The 17489-nt window shown below is 36.9% G+C and overlaps 1 protein-coding gene across 2 annotated transcripts in view; it reads left to right on the forward strand.

Annotated features, from left to right (window-relative positions):
- The window catches only part of LOC309824825 (CD302 antigen), a gene marked incomplete at its 3' end in the record, with an annotated part of 129228 nt that overhangs the window by 60810 nt on the left and 50929 nt on the right, over nt 1-17489 (forward strand). For both annotated transcript variants that reach the window (XM_082657998.1, XM_082657999.1), the window contains exons 24-29: nt 654-783; nt 3962-4188; nt 8348-8513; nt 9989-10156; nt 11581-11697; nt 15112-15306. In XM_082657998.1, the coding sequence (XP_082514124.1) occupies nt 654-783; nt 3962-4188; nt 8348-8513; nt 9989-10156; nt 11581-11697; nt 15112-15306 (1003 nt within the window). The remainder of the gene's footprint in view (nt 1-653; nt 784-3961; nt 4189-8347; nt 8514-9988; nt 10157-11580; nt 11698-15111; nt 15307-17489) is intronic.

The following is a 17489-nucleotide window of genomic DNA, read 5'->3' on the forward strand; positions in this document are numbered from 1 at the left end:
GTCAAGAAGGAGAGCAGAGTGTTAAATATTATTATAATTGTGTATTTGTCTTCTAACAGTTTTTCTTTATCTGTTTTGAAGATGTATTCATCAATATCGCCACTATTTTGTTCTATAATTTCTAAAGTTAATTGCCCTTTCCCATGTTTTGAAAGTTTATCAGAAGACACAGACCTACTAGAGAATGGACTTGAGGATATGGGGAGGGGGAAGGGTAAGCTGTGACAAAGTAAGAGAGTGGCATGGACATATATACACTACCAAATGTAAAATAGATAGCTACTGGGAAGCAGCCGCATAGCACAGGGAGATGAGCTCGGTGGTTTGTGACCACCTAGAGGGGTGGGATAGGGAGGGTGGGAGGGAGGGAGACACAAGAGGGAAGAGATATGGAAACATATGTATATGTATAACTGATTCACTTTGTTATAAAGCAGAAACTAACACACCATTGTAAAGCAATTATGCTCCAATAAAGATGTTAAAAAAAAAAAAAGTTAGTTTATCAGGATTTTCTTAGTGATTTCATGGTCAGCTCCTTAATGGAGTTTTTTACAGGAAGAAAAATCCAATTTGGAATATAAAGTTCCCTTGCTGGGATCTTCAGACTGTTAGTTTCATAATTGCTTGTACATATTTGCCTTTTTGTTTAGATTTTTGATGAAGAGGGGTCCTACCACTGTGCTCTAATGCTCAACCTCCAAAAGTCACCTTTTACTGGGACGTGGAATTTTACTTCCTGCAGTGAACACCATACTCTGTCTCTCTGTCAGAAATATTCAGGTATAGATTATTATTTAGATAACTATGGTACTTTATGCTGTTAGATATGTACAGTACTTTTTCACAAAAAAACTTATAAATTAATATTAATTTGTAATCATACAGCTTCCTTAAAATTTTAGCATGACTAAATCCATACTGGCTCAGTGAGTCAAATTAGCTCAAATAGAATGTGATTTTTTGTCAAGATCATTGCCATAATTAAATATCAAAATTAAGTATCCAATGGAGTTTGTTAATCGGTGTTATCTAATGACAGTAAATTATGGTTGCATTTTGTTCTCCTTTCTACTCTGGAATTTTTCAGATTTTACTGTCATGAGGAAAGGAGGAGAAAAAAAATGTTTTTAACTGAGTTCGGTATAAACAATCACGGTTAAATCTAGGACTCAAAAAAAAAAAAAGGATGTGAAGCATTATAAATGGATCACTGTCTATGCCCTCCTATAATCCAAATAAAAGTAAAATGTTTACTTAAAAGTAGGGATCATCTATATATTCAAAAAGATATTTTTTTAAAGGTATTAAATCGTTTTCATTGGTCACAGTAAGTTTTTAAACAAACAATTAAAAAAAAAAACCTTTGCCATGTAATGAGAACTTCAAGTAGCTAATCCATGTGCTTCTGGGTTTTTATTTTATTTTATTTTATTTTTATACAGCATGTTCTTATTATCTATTTTATACATATTAGTGTGTATATGTCAATCCCAATCTCCCAATTCATACGTTTGTTCTCTACATCTGTGTCTCTGTTTCTGCCTTGCAAACCAGTTCATCTGTACCATTTTTCTAGATTCCACATGTTTGCATTAATATACGATATTTGTTTTTCTTTTTCTGACTTACATCACTCTGTATAACAGTCTCTAGGTCCATCCATGTCTCTACAAATGACCCAGTTTCATTCCTTTTTATGGCTGAGTAATATTCCATTGTATATATGTACCACATCTTCTTTATCCATTTGTCTGTCGATGGGCATTTAGGTTGCTTCCATGGCCTGGCTCTTGTAAGTAGTGCTGCAGTGAACGTTGTGGTACATGCCTCTTTTTGAATTACGGTTTTCTCAGAGTATATGCCCAGTAGTGGGATTGCTGGGTCATATGGTAATTCTATTTTTAGTTTTTTAAGGCACTTCCATACTGTTCTCCACAGTGGCTGTATCAATTTACATTCCCACCAACAGTGCAAGAGGGTTCCCTTTTCTCCACACCCTCTCCAGCATTTGTTGTTTGTAGATTTTCTGATGATGACCATTCTTACCGGTGTGAGGTGATACCTCATTGTAGTTTTGATTTGCATTTCTCTAATAATTAGTGATGTTGAGCAGCTTTTCATGTGCTTCTTGGCCATCTGTATGTCTTCTTTGGAGAAATGTCTATTTAGGTCTTCCGCCCATTTTTTGATTGGGTTGTTTATTTTTTCAATATTGAGCTGCATGAGCTGTTTATATATTTTGGAGATTAATCCTTTGTCCATTGATTCATTTGCAAATATTTTCTCCCATTCCGAGGGTTGTCTTTTCATTTTGTTTATAGTTTCCCTTGCTGTGCAAAAGCTTTTAAGTTTCTTTAGGTCCCATTTGTTTATTTTCGGTTTTATTTCCATTGCTCTAAGAGGTGGGTCAAAAAAGATGTTGCTGTGATTTATGTCATAGAGTGTTCTACCTATGTTTTCCTCTAAGAGTTTTATAGTGTCAGGTCTTACATTTAGGTCTCTAATCCATTTTGAGTTTATTTTTGTGGATGGTGTTAGGGAGTGTTCTAATTTCATTCATTTACATGTAGCTGTCCAGTTTTCCCAGCACCATTTATTGAAGAGACTATCTTTTCTCCATTGTGTATCCTTGCCTCCTTTGTCATAGATCAGTTGACCATGGGTGCATGGGTTTATCTCTGGGCTTTCTATCCTGTTCCATTGATCTATATATATATATATTTTTTATCCCTTTTCTTTTCTTTTTTTATATTTAAATGTATTTACTTATTTATTTATGGCTGTGTTGGGTCTTCGTTTCTGTGCGAGGGCTTTCTCTAGTTGCGGCAAGCGGGGGTCACTCTTCACTGCGGTGCACAGGCCTCTCACCATCGCGGCCTCTGTTGTTGCGGAGCACAGGCTCCAGACGCGCAGGCTCAGTAATTGTGGCTCACGGGCCCAGCCGCTCCGCGGCATGTGGGATCCTCCCAGACCAGGGCTCGAACCCATGTCTCCTGCATTGGCAGGCAGACTCTCAACCACTGCACCACCAGGAAAGCCCTGATCTATATTTTTGTTTTTGTGCCAGTACCATATTGTCTTGATGACTGTAGCTTTGTAGTATAGTGTGAAGTCAGGGAGTCTGATTTCTTCTGCTTAGTTTTATTCCCTCAAGACTGCTTTGGCTATTCGGGGTCTTTTGTGTCTCCATACAAATTTTAAGATATTTTGTTCTAGTTCTGTAAAAAATGCCATTGGTAATTTGATAGTTAGTGATTGCATTGAATCTGTAGATTGCTTTGGGTAGTGTGATCATTTTCACAATATTGATTCTACTAATCCAAGAACATGGTATATCTCTCCATCTGTTTGGCTCATCTTTGATTTCTTTCATCAGTGTCTTACAGTTTTCTGAGTACTCCATGCGCTTCTGAAGAACTTTTTGCTAAATTAATCTTTGCTCATTTGTCTCATACTTTTTAGTAACTGCCTTTTTCAGAGAGGTACTGTAAATCAATAATTCAAATATATCCTCTTAGGGGTGGTTGTATACATTTCTTCGTGGGTTCTCCCAGATGAAAACTTGTAAGGGCACACCCAACACCTCCTGTTGAAGCAGTTCAAACAAAGGAAGAATTCGACACCCATCTGAAATGGTAATCTTATTGCCATTAGAAGTCGTCTACTTTTATTTATAGCTTTTCTTCTATTGCAGTTTACTTTTATTTATAGCTTTTCTCCTTCCTAAATCAGATCAACTAAATCAGAATTTTGTTCTAATTGTAAAAAACAAATTTGTGGTTCACAAATTTACCTAAGGTATACAGCAAAACATACCTAGTTCTCCCACCCAAAGTCTAAAATAAATGAATAGATAAGTAATACCTAAAGTACATTATTACAGGGAGAAATTTGAAAGAATGTCCCATGACTTGCCAAGTAGGTGGTTTTTGTGGCTTTATTTTTCTTTTACACACAGAAATTGAAAGCAGACAGACCTTGCAGAATACTTCAGAAACTGTGAAGTATCAAAATAATCTGTACAAAATAGTGCTGAAGACTCTGACTTGGACTGATGCTCTCAAGGAGTGCCAGAAAGAAAACATGCAGCTGGTGAGCATCACAGACCCTTACCAGCAGGCCTTCCTGACTGTGCAGGCGGTCCTTCATAACACTTCTTTATGGATTGGACTCTCCAGTCATGACGTAAGTTTTCAGTCCCACTGCCAGAATTGGGTGACGGAATGTGACATTTTTTATTGCACACAGCATCTCTCATATCAGACTAAAAGAAACCAGAGATCATAAAATCTTACTCCAGTGAATGAATTTCATGAGGTATGTCATTTTTAGCAGCAGTCCTCTTTCCACTGTTGAAAGATCAGGTGCTTTATCGTTTAGCTTAAGAAAAACGTCTAATGGACATATGTAGCTGAGCACTTCTTTTTATTTATTCCAATCGAAAATGGAGCTGGAATCAGGAGCTGCCATGTCTCCTCAGCCAATGAAAAGAAGAGAGGGAGGGAAGAATTAAAAATTCAGATGGGGTTGGGTGAGCAGAAGCCCGTGAACGTTATTAAAGGGCTTTTTATCCCTTTCCGAATCAGCAGAGTGAAATTAAGCCACTCTGCAAAGGGATTAGAATAGCATTTTGCCACATCTCAAGCCCTGATCTTGGGTACTTCTCATTCATTTCATAGCCCAGCAAAGAATGCTAGTCTCCTATTAATTCCCAGCACTAAACTACATACATGTAGCACAAACAGGAATGTTTATGCTACTAAAGCTTTTGGCTATAATTAATAGGGAATCTTTTTTTTTTAAATAAAGCTGTAGCATTCCTCTTAGCATTGTAGGCCATTTTTGCCTCTTTTCTGAGCCTTGTATGTAATAAGCTGGTGCTCTGCCCACGGAGATGTATTGAAAAGTAAGATATAGGGCTGGTCTAAAAGGCTGCGTACGTTGTGCACTGATGGGGGTGCCACTTATTTATAAAGATTGTGATGTGAATTTTGCTTCCTGCGTCTGTGCAGTGTGTGACCCGTAAAGCCCTAGTTAGATAAGTGTCACCTGAACCAGTATTCCTAATCCACTCTCGGAGGGAAGGTAATTGGGAGAGTAGGAAAGAAGTGTCCATTGCATTATGAAGCAAACCTGAGTTACGTAGATGGTAGGCTAACCCTCAGTATACCAAGATGGTTTTAGGGCTGCATGGAGAAAATGTGATTGAAGACAAGTTAAGTCCTTGCGCAAACCCCAAGTTGAACTGGAGAATGGATGAAAAACTTAAAACTTAAGACTCAGAAGTAAACATTATCTTTGACAAACTCTGGACTTACTACCACCAGCATTTGTCAGAAGCTCAATTAAAGAAGCAGTATTTAGAAATTGCTTGAAGACTAGCTTCTCCAAAATTCTGGATTTTAAAATGTACCCTCAGGTCCAGCCAGGTTATCAGCTTGAACTGCTTCCCTAGACCTCACAGTATCAATTCCTTCATAACATTGCTTTACTTCCTTTCTCTTGTGTGTTTGGCATTATGTGAAACCCATCACTGTGTCTCTTGTGCGGGTGGTAATTAAGTTATCACATTTCCTAGTTTTAACCACCTTAAACCTTTTTAAACAAAAGCAGTATTGTCGCTGGAGAAAAATCATGAAGTTAGAATAAATTAAAAGAATAAAATTGGAATCACCTATAATTCCAGTATCTAGTGATAAATGTGGTTTAAATATTTGGTATATATCCTTCAAGTTATTTTTCTATGTACACGAATTTATTTTTAAGGCACTTCGGATCATACAGTTTTGTAACTTTATTTCCCCACTTGATGATTTCGGTCTTCTTTCTTATCCTATTTTCAGTCATCACCTGTGTTTTTCTTTTCCCTTTTGCTCTTTAACATATTAAATTTTACATAGCTCGCTCTTTTGTATCTTCATGAGCTGCCTGAAATCTTTGGAACATGGCAGAGTGTAAGTAAATACAACTTTACATTGAAAGCAATGGGAAGGTTTTGAAAGATTTTAAACATGGTAGTAACAATATCAGATTTTGACTTGAGAAAAACTATGCTGGACAGAAGCTGGGGAAGGAAGTGAGCAGTCCAGAGATAGAAGACCAGTTAGAGTTTCTTGTAGACATTCATGCAGGAAATGATGTTGGTCTGGACCGAGGCATGTTTACAGTGTCTGCAGTGCAGCAGTTCTGGGTTATAGAAGGTCTGGAGTGTGGCTGTGAGAGCAGGTCACTCGAGTACATAGAAGTGAAAGTCTATAGAAGAAGAGGAAGTCAAGAAGGCTTGGGAACGGGGTGAGTCATCCACATGAACATAGACGTCCCTAAGTCAGTGGTAGGACCAGGAGGACAGAGCAGGGCATGGGACACCTCCTTAGTAAATATCAGGAAGGAGCAAGGGGGCCAAGACCAAAGTGAATGTCAGAGAGACGGAAGGACTCTGGGAGTTTGCCAAGACCTCAGTGAATGTCAGACAAGAAGGGCATAAACCTCAAAGGAAATGACTGAAGGAAATAAAAATACCCACTACCTCATTCTCATGGCTCTGTGATATCTGAGACTAAAAAAAACAAGCAGCCTTCCCTTGGGGATGCTGAAAGGAACTTATTCTATTAGAAAAGACAGGTTTTAATCAAGATCAATCAAGGTCTAGAATTTAGTGAAGAGATACTTACAGTCTTAATAAAGAGATTTAGTGTTCAGTAAAGAGATGGTGGGAGTGGGATGACTTATCCACAAGGAACAGAAGTTCCAAAGGCCCAGGGACCTGGGTTAGTTGGGAGTGCAACAAGAGGGAAGGAATCCAGGGTAATACTCAGTACAGGCAACATCACAGGGGCAAAGGGCCACATTTGAGGCCACTTGGTTTAGAGATTAACTGGCCATAAGTTTACAACTGGAACACTGGTAGAGAACACTTCTGAATGAAACAGTTGGTGGTGTTGAGGTTTGGCCACATTTGCTAGTTTTGGTTCACTAAGGAGACTGTGAGACTGTGTGTGGCCTTTGGCCCAATATTCCAAATAAACCAGTGATGCAAAATTGCCCCAGGCCTCAGGAAAGCATAGCTCAGTGGGTCAGTGTGGAAGGGCTGGTGCTCTGGCAGCACCACAGGAAAACTCAGGCAGGCCTGTACTTCACAATCCATCTCCTGCACATCTGTACCTACCTTGTAAAGCCTCTCTCAAGACAGGTGGGTGGTCAGGCCCTTGTCAGGATGTAAAGATAGATGTTCACAGACTTCTAGCGCACAATAGAATGTAGTGAATAAGGACGTTTCTCTTCAAAGACAAATGTGAAAAGGGTGGCGTGAGATCCACAGGGCCTGAAGGTTTAAGAGGAAGGGAGCTGACGTCTCTGTAGCTCTTCTTGTGTACCAGATAGCCACTGACTTATGTGTCTTACACGTTACCCCATTAATTCCAACCCCATGAGATTAAGTGTCACATCCATTTAATAGATGAAGGGATGGAAAAGTGGCAAGGTAATGCCACAATCAAAAGCTAACAAGTGACCGAACCGGAATTCAAAACTAGGTATGCTTAGCTCTAAAGCCTGTGTTCTTTCCACTACTACATATTATCTCTAAGTTAATCAGAGCTTACAGTGGTCCTCACTCCATTTTAGCTTTCTGATTTCCAACAACCAATGGTTCCAATTATGTGTGAGGCAGCAAAGCATAATGGTTCAGACCATGGACTCCAGGGCCTAACGGCCTGGATTTGTATCCCAACACTGTGGTTTACATTCTGTGTGACTGTGCACATTACATGACTTCAGTTTTCTCATCTGTAAAATGGATATAATAATAATACCTATCTCGTATGGTTGTTATGAAGATTATATAATATTTGCAGAGTACCTAAAACAATGCCTGGTATGTAGTAAGTGCTGTGTAAATATGTGCTAAACATAAGATAAAATTAAAAATTATTAGATTGGGGACTTCCCTGGTGGAGCAGTGGTTAAGAATCCACCTGCCAGTGCAGGGGACACGGGTTCAAGCCCTGGTCTGGGAAGATCCCACATGCCACGGAGCAGCTAAGCCCATGCACCACAACTACTGAGCTCACACACCACAACTACTGAAGCCTGCATGCCTAGAGCCCATGCTCTGCAACAAGAGAAGCCACCACAATGAGAAGCCCACGCACTGCAATGAAGAGTAGCCCCAGCTCGCCAGAACTAGAGAAAGCCCGTGTGCAGCAACGAAGACCCAACACAGCCAAAAATAAATAAATAAAATTAAACAAATTTAAAAATTATTAGATCGACCACAAGGGTCAAAATCATACAATAGGGATAACATGAAGTGTAACCACTTAAGATATATTTCTGCTCCATACAGGATGAACTCAACTTTGGTTGGTCAGATGGGAAACATCTTCAATTTAGTCGCTGGGCAGAAAATAATGAACAACTTGAAGACTGTGTAGTATTAGACACTGATGGATTCTGGAAAACATCTGACTGCGATAATAATCAACCAGGCGCTATTTGCTATTATTCAGGAAGTATGCTAATTTCAAATATTTTAATTCTTAAATTGTTATCAGTTTCATGAGTAGTGGAATTTTGAGGAAATGGTTTTGTAAAATCTGGTTTTAAAATTATAAAGTAATTATAATCATGTCCTTTTTACAACAAAATCTATTGTGAAAATTTGTATTTGAGGAGAATTATTATATGTTAAATATTTTGTCATTAATTTGTTATTTTAGATGTTTTATTTTTGTCACCTGACGATAGTAATTGACCTTTGAGTTTTAAGTCCTTGTTAGCCTCATTTTGCATACATTTTGTGTTTATATTCTTATGGAAAACTTACACTTGTGGGAATTCTTTTGTAATTCTTATCATCAATGCTTAACATTTCTTTTATGAGTCACTGTTAAGATTCATTTGGTTGCTAACAGTAATTAGCTCACGCTAGCTTAAGCCCAAAGGAAAATTTAGATCCTCAGAAATGGGGATAGAGCTGAGCCCCCGAGGAGAGGGGATCTCAAAGCCAGAGATGCTGTCTTGCACCTCTCCTTTCTGTTTCTCTCAGTGGATCTGCACTCTTCTCTTTATGTACTTCCTGCTTCTCTCTGCACTTCCTGCTTCTCTCTGCACATGGTGAAACATGGCAGCTCTGCAGCTTTCAATTTTAGCCGTAACTGGAGATGAATTGACTATCTCTGAATTCCACTTTTCAAATCTGAAAAGAATTGAAAGAGAGAATCTGATAGACTCAACTTAAGTCAGATATGCCGTCTCTAGCCCAGTCGGAGGAAAGTGGTTTTACAGCTTCCAGGGGCCCACATTTGTGGGTTTGTGGTTAGAAAAAACACTGCTTCACAAAGGGAGTTGCTGTGAGCTGGGAGAAATATTGCATAGTCTCTACCATGTGTTGAATCAGTGTGATTGGCTTTGAATAGAGCATATCTCTATTTGCATCTTTTTGAATCTGTGGCCTTTTCATAAAATGAAAAAGAAATGCTGAATTCAGATTTTTCTAGATGTCAGATTTTAAATTATTTCTGTTTGCTTTGGTTAAAGCAATAACTTATTTAGAACATCAAGTATTTCATAAAATATTCTTTTAAAGTTAGAGAAGGTATCAGTAACCAGAAAATTGAAGATGAATTCTCAAAGTCATATTTAGGTGCCTCTTATTATGTTTGTATAGTTTCTCTGAAGTGGCCCCTTGTATTAGAAGTTTGGTGATGCAGGAAGACAGAAACTGCATTTAACCTAATAACACCTCATTTTCCACATTCTTCTACTCATTCCACATCAGGGAAAAGAAAATTGTATTAAGTAATTTCCTTCCTACAGAAAGCCGGTTAAGAGGTCACATTTTATTTGAGCATAAACAGAACAAGCATCACCAGGCTATTATTTCTTGGCTTCCTGAATATTTCCTACAAATCAAGTCTAAATATGATGAACAGGATTTAACATTTATATCTGAAGTTAGAATTCTTACCATTAATTCTTTTTCTAGATGAGACTGAAAAAGAGGTCAAACCAGTTAACAGTGTTCGATGTCCGTCTCCTGTTCTAAATACTCCATGGATACCATTTGAGAACTCTTGCTACAATTTCATGATAACAAAGAATAGATATATAGTGACAACACGAGATGAAGTTCATTCTCAATGCCAGACACTGAGTGAGTATGTTGTATGGCCGTTATATGTTGCATTGTGCTCGTTAGTAAACAAATCTCATCTGAGTGTATTATATTCAATAAATATCTCTAATTAGCGCTAGTAACTAGAACTCAAAAATATTCCTCTCCTAATTTCTACATTATCAATGACAAAGTATTAAAATTTGTGTTTAGTTAAAATGGAAAGTATAGGAGTTATCTCCTTTCTTACCCATCCATTAGGGAACTAGTCTCTCTTTAGATGTATAAATGGGTTCTACTTAAAAAGAGAAAGAAATGACACTAGAGAGCAGAGAGCTGGATATTAAATCAAGTTAGGCTGTGGGCAGAGAGAAAATAGGCCAGTTTGAGTAGTTGAAAACTTAGATAAGCCAGAAAGAAGCAGCTCTGCTTAAAAGAAATACACATTTCATACTTTCAGCTCTCAGGACTCTCCAGATATTTCCTATGAGATCCACTGAGGATTTGTGACTTTTGAACAATGGACCCATCAACTTTATAGGAAGTTCCTATGGAAAATGTCAAACCGTTATTCCCCAAAGTGTGTTCTGTGGAACACTACTCTTGAGATGTTCTGTAAAGAAAAAGATCCTTAGTTAAAGAACAAGGGTGAGAAATACCACACATCTTCACTTCCTTTTAAACATTATCAAATGTGCATTAGCATATACTTTAAGAAATACTGACATGAATGAACTAGTTTACTTTTGGTTAACCAAAATTTGTAAAGTTTTTTTCAATGTAGCTCTTTTCCGAGGAACACACTTTGGGAAATATTAAACTTTTAAAATCCTGTTATAACAGTCATCGCTAAGGAAAAGGAAGGTCTGTCTTTTAGCCCATCTAAGAGGTTTTTATTTATTATAGTCTTTGACAGTGTGTCATTAATATAGGTGGATTTGTACCAACTCAAAATAAGCCTTAAATGGGGAAAAGGAAAGTGAATCAATGTTTCAAATTCTCCTCTCAGCTACTAGTTTTCCACTATTCTGTGAGACCAAATTGAAGATCAAAACGTTTGAAAGGGCTTCCCTGGTGGCGCAGTGGTTGGGAGTCCGCCTGCCGATGCAGGGGACACGGGTTCGTGTCCCAGTCCGGGAGGATCCCACATGCCGCGGAGCGGCTGGGCCCGTAAGCCATGGCCGCTGAGCCTGCGCATCCGGAGCCTGTGCTCCGCAACGGGAGAGGCCACAGCAGTGAGAGGCCCACGTACCGCAAGAAAAAAAAAAAAAAAAAGTTTGAAAATGTTTTAACCTATTCATTTAGTACAACAAGATAGTTTTAATTTATATGTCTTTCTTATTTTCTACTATTGTTTAAGTTTTGGAGTGTGTTAAACTGGGAAATAAAAATGACTAAATCTATCAAACAAAGTGTTCTAAATAATTAATTATTTAAATTATTGACTCTTTTTTATTTAACAGATCCAAAATCACATATTCTGAGTATTCGAGATGAAAAAGAGAATAACTTTGTTCTTGAGCAGCTTCTACGCTACCATTACATGGCTTCATGGGTCATGTTAGGTATAACTTATGAAAGTAAGTTGTGAATCTACTGTTTTTCACTATTTATATTCATAGTTCATTATAAACTACTTGTTTATCAAGCTGTGAAAGTATATTCTTCAGAGTATATGTTAATCAGTATACAAAATTATAATTATGCACTTAGCATAACTTAATACAAATACCAAGACAGTTTTTGTGTCTCTGCTCTGCCACTAAAATGCCTTTACCACCAAGCTTAGAGTTAAATGGTGGAAAATAATTTCCTTTCTTCACCCTCCCTCCTAGCAGTACAAGACTAACTAAAATGACTGCACTCCTGCATAAATCTCCAATACTTACTTTATATCTCTATGTATGTGGGATGAGTGAGAAGAGAAATACACTTCTACTAATGTTGCATCTTTGGTTTTATATCATTGGCTTGGGGTATACATTACAAAAATGAGACACATAGTCTGCCAATGGGATAGAATATTTGAGATTGCAAATGCCACAAATTCAAGATATAATTGCTATGAAATTTTTTTTAAAGCACAGACTCTAATAATAGGGGAAATAAGACCAATTTAGAAAGATACTCAATTAGAGATATCCTGAAAATCATAAAGTTTTGGAATTAGAAAAAAATCACTGTGTGGGCATAAAGCATTAAAATCATACATTCACCCCAAAAAAGGGGCTTAATAAGGGGCACAGGACAATGATAGCTAGAGGTAGGGTAGGCAAAGAAACTTAATTACTCAAATCTGACCATTTTAAAAATAGTCTTCTCTTTGCTATCTAACCTGTCTCTTTCTTAGAATTACTCAGGTTTTTCTTAAATGTTTATGGCTTGCAGATGAGTTAACAAAAATTAAGCTATCGAGTAATGGGTAAGACTTGGGTTGCCAGCTGAAGATTAGTTCATCATGGTAGGACTTAGTTGCCCAATTCTTTTCTCTGATGATGCTTGAACACTCTTAAATTTAAGAATGGAAGAAAATGGAGAGGAACTAGGTAGAAAGTTCCCAGGCTTTACCTGAAAGTGACTGAGGAAACAGTGATCCCATGTGGAGCAACAGAAACTATACCCAGGATATAGTTAGAGATTTCAATTGTACCCTTTGCTGTACTTTGTTAGTTATATTATCAGAAACAACTGAAAATGTATTCTGTATTCTGCAAAGCATTTTCAGATCTGTAGGCTTTCTTTTAATCATCTTAACTTCTTTTATAAGATGTAGTTGTAACAAAACTTCTATTAAAATATACAGACATATAAGAGACATATAGAAAGATATTTCCAGCAAACAGTAAATTTGGCTTAAAACTAATTCTTACTGGCTTAATTTATATCCATAGTGGTTTTTTATCACTTAAATATGCTTAAATATTATTTAATTGTATATACCACCTATACAAAGGATTCTGGTTTTTTTTAAAGTTCTGACTCTTCAAAAGTAGGGCCGCGAATAGAAATTACTAAGAGAAGCCATGTGTCAACTGAGAGATATTTCATGCCAAGTGAAAAAGTGACTCTTTTGTTATAACAGCTTTAGAAATATACCATTGCCCATCGCATGGGCCAGAAAATTGTAACTTTATTAACATTGGGGGAGAGGGAGAGAGGGACTCAAAGACATGAGGTGAGATAAAGCAGCAAGCAAGAACCAAATCACATGTACCAGATTCCTTGTGTATCATGGCTGCAGGCAGATGTGTAGGTAGAATGCCTTGGGAGACGGTAATCAGTGAAAGGAAGAAATAACCAGGACAACAAGGAGTATGTGTAGGTAATAATGACATCACTCTTCATACCAATTCATAATTTTAATAGGCCTAGCAACTTGTTTTACCAAAAACTTTAGTAAGGTATATTCACGTAGCATACAATTCAGCCATTTAAGGTGTACAATTTAGTGGCTTTTGGTATAGTCACAGGGTTGTGCAACTATCGCTGTCCCCCAAAGAAACATCATACCCATTTAGCAGTCCCTCCTCATTCCCCATCCCCTCTCCCAACCCTCAGCAACCACTGATCTATTTTCTGTCTCTACAGATTGCCTACTCTAGGTATTTCATGTACGTGAGATCATATAATATGTGACTATTTTGTGAACGGCTTATTCCACTTAGCATAATGGTTTCAAGGTTTATGCATGTGGCACTGTAGCAAGTATCATTCCTTTTTTGGCTGAATAATATCCCATTGTATGGATATACCTCATTTTATTTATCCATTCATTAGTTGATGGGTATTTAGGTTTTCACTTTTTTGGTTATTATGAATAACATTCATGTACAAGTTTTTATGTGGATATATGTTTTTGTTTCTCTTGGGTGTATACCTAGGAGTGGAATTGCTGGGTCTTTGTGTAACTCTTTGAAGAACTAACAGATGGTTTTCCAAAGCTGCTGTACCATTGTCCATTAGGGGTTCCAATTTCTCCATATCATGCCAACAGTTGCTTTTATCTGTTATGTTGATTATAGCCATTCCAGTGGGTACGAAGTGGTATCTCATTGAGGTTTTTATTTCATATCCCTATTGATTAATGATATTAAACATCGTTTCGTGTGCTTATTGACTATTTGTATGTTATCTTTGGAGAAATCTATATTCTGATCCTTTTCCCATTTTTTAAATTATTTGTCTTTTTTATTACTGAGTTTTAAGCACTTTTTAATGTATTCTGGATATAAGTCCCTTGTCAAAGAAATGATCTGTAAATATTTTCTCTCATCACTTTCTTGGTAGTATAATTTGTAGCACAAAAACTTTAAAAATTTTAATGAAGCCCAGTTTGTCTATTTTTTATTTTATCACTTGTGTCTATCGACTTTGCCTATCCTAGGCTCGTGAAGACATACTCCTGTGTTTTCTTCTAAGAGTTTTATAGTTTTAGCTCTTACATATAGGTCTGTGATCAATTTTGAGTTTTTTGTATGGTGAAAGGAGAAGGTCCAACTTCACTTTTTTTGCATGTAGATATCCTGTTGTCCCAGGAACTATTCTTTCCCCATTGAATTGTCTTGGCGCCCTTGTCAAAAATCAATTGACATAAATTGTGCACAGTTTAGGTCCAGAGAAGAGGTTTCTATCACTAGTTTTATATATGTTAATTTTTTAAATAAAATAATTGTGTTAATTTCCATTACAATTAAACATATATGTAGGAAAAAATGAATATTGGATGAAAAAAGTAACAAAATGTAAAGTTACTTCAGGATGGTAGAATGATAAATAAATATTAATTTTCATGTTTATAATGTGTACTTTCTATATTAAAAATAAGCATGGTTTACTGTTAGAAAATATTTTAGAGGGATACACATAATTATACAACCTTTTAGAAGGTGGTGAAAGAAGAAAGAAAATTAGTTGAGTTTGAAATATTAACCTCATAAGTGTAACTCAAGTCTTGATTTAATCTCTAAGCATAGAAAAAAGTGTTTCTTTTCTAGATAATTCTCTCATGTGGTCTGATAAGACCACGCTGTCATATACACACTGGAGATCAGGAAGACCAGCTGTAAAAAATGACAAGTTTTTTGCTGGCGTGAATACTGATGGTTTCTGGGATATTCAAACCTTCAATGTTGTTGAAGACATACTTTACTTTCACCAGCACAGCATTCTGGCTTGCAAAATTGAAATGGGTAAGTATGCTAATGTAGGGTTTCTACTCCAGGGAAAGAGAATGTAAAGTCATTAGCTTCACTAGCGGGAATCATGCAGTTGTACTTTTTGAGTGGCTCCCTTGTATTCAGTCCTATGAGAGGCGCTGTAGACGTCACAGAGGAAGGAAAAGACACACTCCCTGGTGTCATGGTCTTGATCTCAAGGAATAAAATGTAGTTGGGGAGACAGCATTAAATGTTTATCACTGTTTTATGCAGGTTAGTCTTAGGTTATTTGGTACAGGCTTACATTTGTTGGGAAGTCAAAAGAGACCAATGAAAACAGGAATAATGAAAACAAAGAATGTACTGAGGAGGAGGAAAAACTTGGTTGGGCCTTGAAGGCTGGATAAGATTTCTATAAATAAGGAAGTGTGTTTGGGTAGAGTTTTGACATTACAGGCCGAAAGTGAATGTCTCTCAACCTTGCCTAATTCCTTAAATACGTGTATTTTTAAATGCATGTCAGTTTTTAAATTTTCACAGCTTAAAAACTGTTCCTATGGCCATTCTGCTCTAAGTCCTCTGCTAACATGGAGCCCATCACAGTTGCATCCAGGCCCATTTTCTCCCTTCACAGTCCTGCAGAATAACTTTCTGATGCACCATTTCCATCAACAATCTCCAGGGATTCCCTATTATTAATTGTTTTGAGTTCATGTAAGCTTTTGAGACTTTTTAGAAACCAGAGTCTCTTCTAAAATTCTAGGCTTTCTCTCAGTCTCCATTTTTTTCCCCATTTTTGGTTTAGTAAGTATCTTTTCCTGTCACGCTGATCTCATCACTGTCCCATGTACAGTGTATACCCATTCTCATTTGCACCTTTATTTATGGTTTTTTTTCCTGTCATGATGTCTTCTACCTTCTTTTTTCTTTCCTTTTTAAATAAAATTTTCATTTTAGAATAGTTTTATATTTACAGAAAAGTCACAGAGATACTACAGAGAATTCCCATATATACCATAACCAGTTTCCCCTGTTGTTGACATCTAACATTAGTATGGTACACTTGTCACAACAAATAAACCAATGTTGGTAAATTATTATTACCTAAAGTCCATACCTTTTTCAGATTTTCTTAGTTTTTACTTTATGTTGGTTTTCTGTTCAGGAATTCATCCAGGATACTGCGTTACACTTGGTCTTCATGTCTTCCTAGGTTCTTCTCAGCTGTGATAGTTTCTCAGATTTTCTTGCTTTTTTGGACAATTTCAAGGAGCACTGGTCATGTGTTTTGTAGAATGTCCCTCAGTTTGGGTTGGCTGATGTTTTTCTCATGATTAAACTGGGGTTATGGGTTTGGGGTTTAGGGAAAAAAACACAGAGGTAAAATGTCATTCTCATCACATCCTGTGAAGGGTATATTCTGTCAGCATGACTTACTTACCACTGTTCATTTTAACCTTGATCACCTGGGTCTAGGTAACGTTCATTAGCTTTCTCCACTGCAGAGTTACTCTTCTTCCCCCTTTCCATGTCATACTCTTTGTAAGGAAGTTACCATACTCAGTCCTTACTTGTGGAATGGAGAGTTATTCTCTATCTTCCTGAGGTGGGAAGTATCTATATAAGTTACTTGGAATTCTACACAGGAGATTTGTCTATTCTCTCCCGTTAAAAAAAATTTATTTTGTCATTTATTTATATCAGCACAGGCTCATGGTTATTTATTTTATACTTTGGGTTATAATCTAATAGACTATATTATTTAATATTTTGCTCAAATTGTTTCAGATTTGGCCATTGGGAGCTCTTTTACTTGGCTTCTGTGTCCTTTTGAAATACCATCATTGTGGTTTTGTTATTACTGTTGTTTGTTTTTAGCTGACTTTCTGGTTACCTTATTTCTTTTTGGTCCTAATTTCATCTAATCTAAAGTCTGGAGATCTAATTTATCAAGCAGGTTTTCTGACTCCCTTAATTCAGATGACTCTTTCTTTCTCTAGTCAGTCACACATATTTTAGTGGTTAATTGTTTTGCCCTCATTTCAGGTGGTGTTGTTTTCTGTGCCCAACTAATATGTGAGCTCCTTAAATAAAAGACAATGTTTATCCCTTTTTTTAATCACTCAGACAATTGTAATAGTTAAGAGCCTATTATATATGCTGTGGCTATAAGAGAAAGTATGCATTTGACCTCCCTTATTAATAAGAGGCCCATT

Source organism: Grampus griseus (genome assembly GCF_964374135.1).
Source record: "Grampus griseus genome assembly, chromosome: 7".
In the NCBI taxonomy this organism is placed as follows: Eukaryota; Metazoa; Chordata; class Mammalia; order Artiodactyla; family Delphinidae; genus Grampus; species Grampus griseus.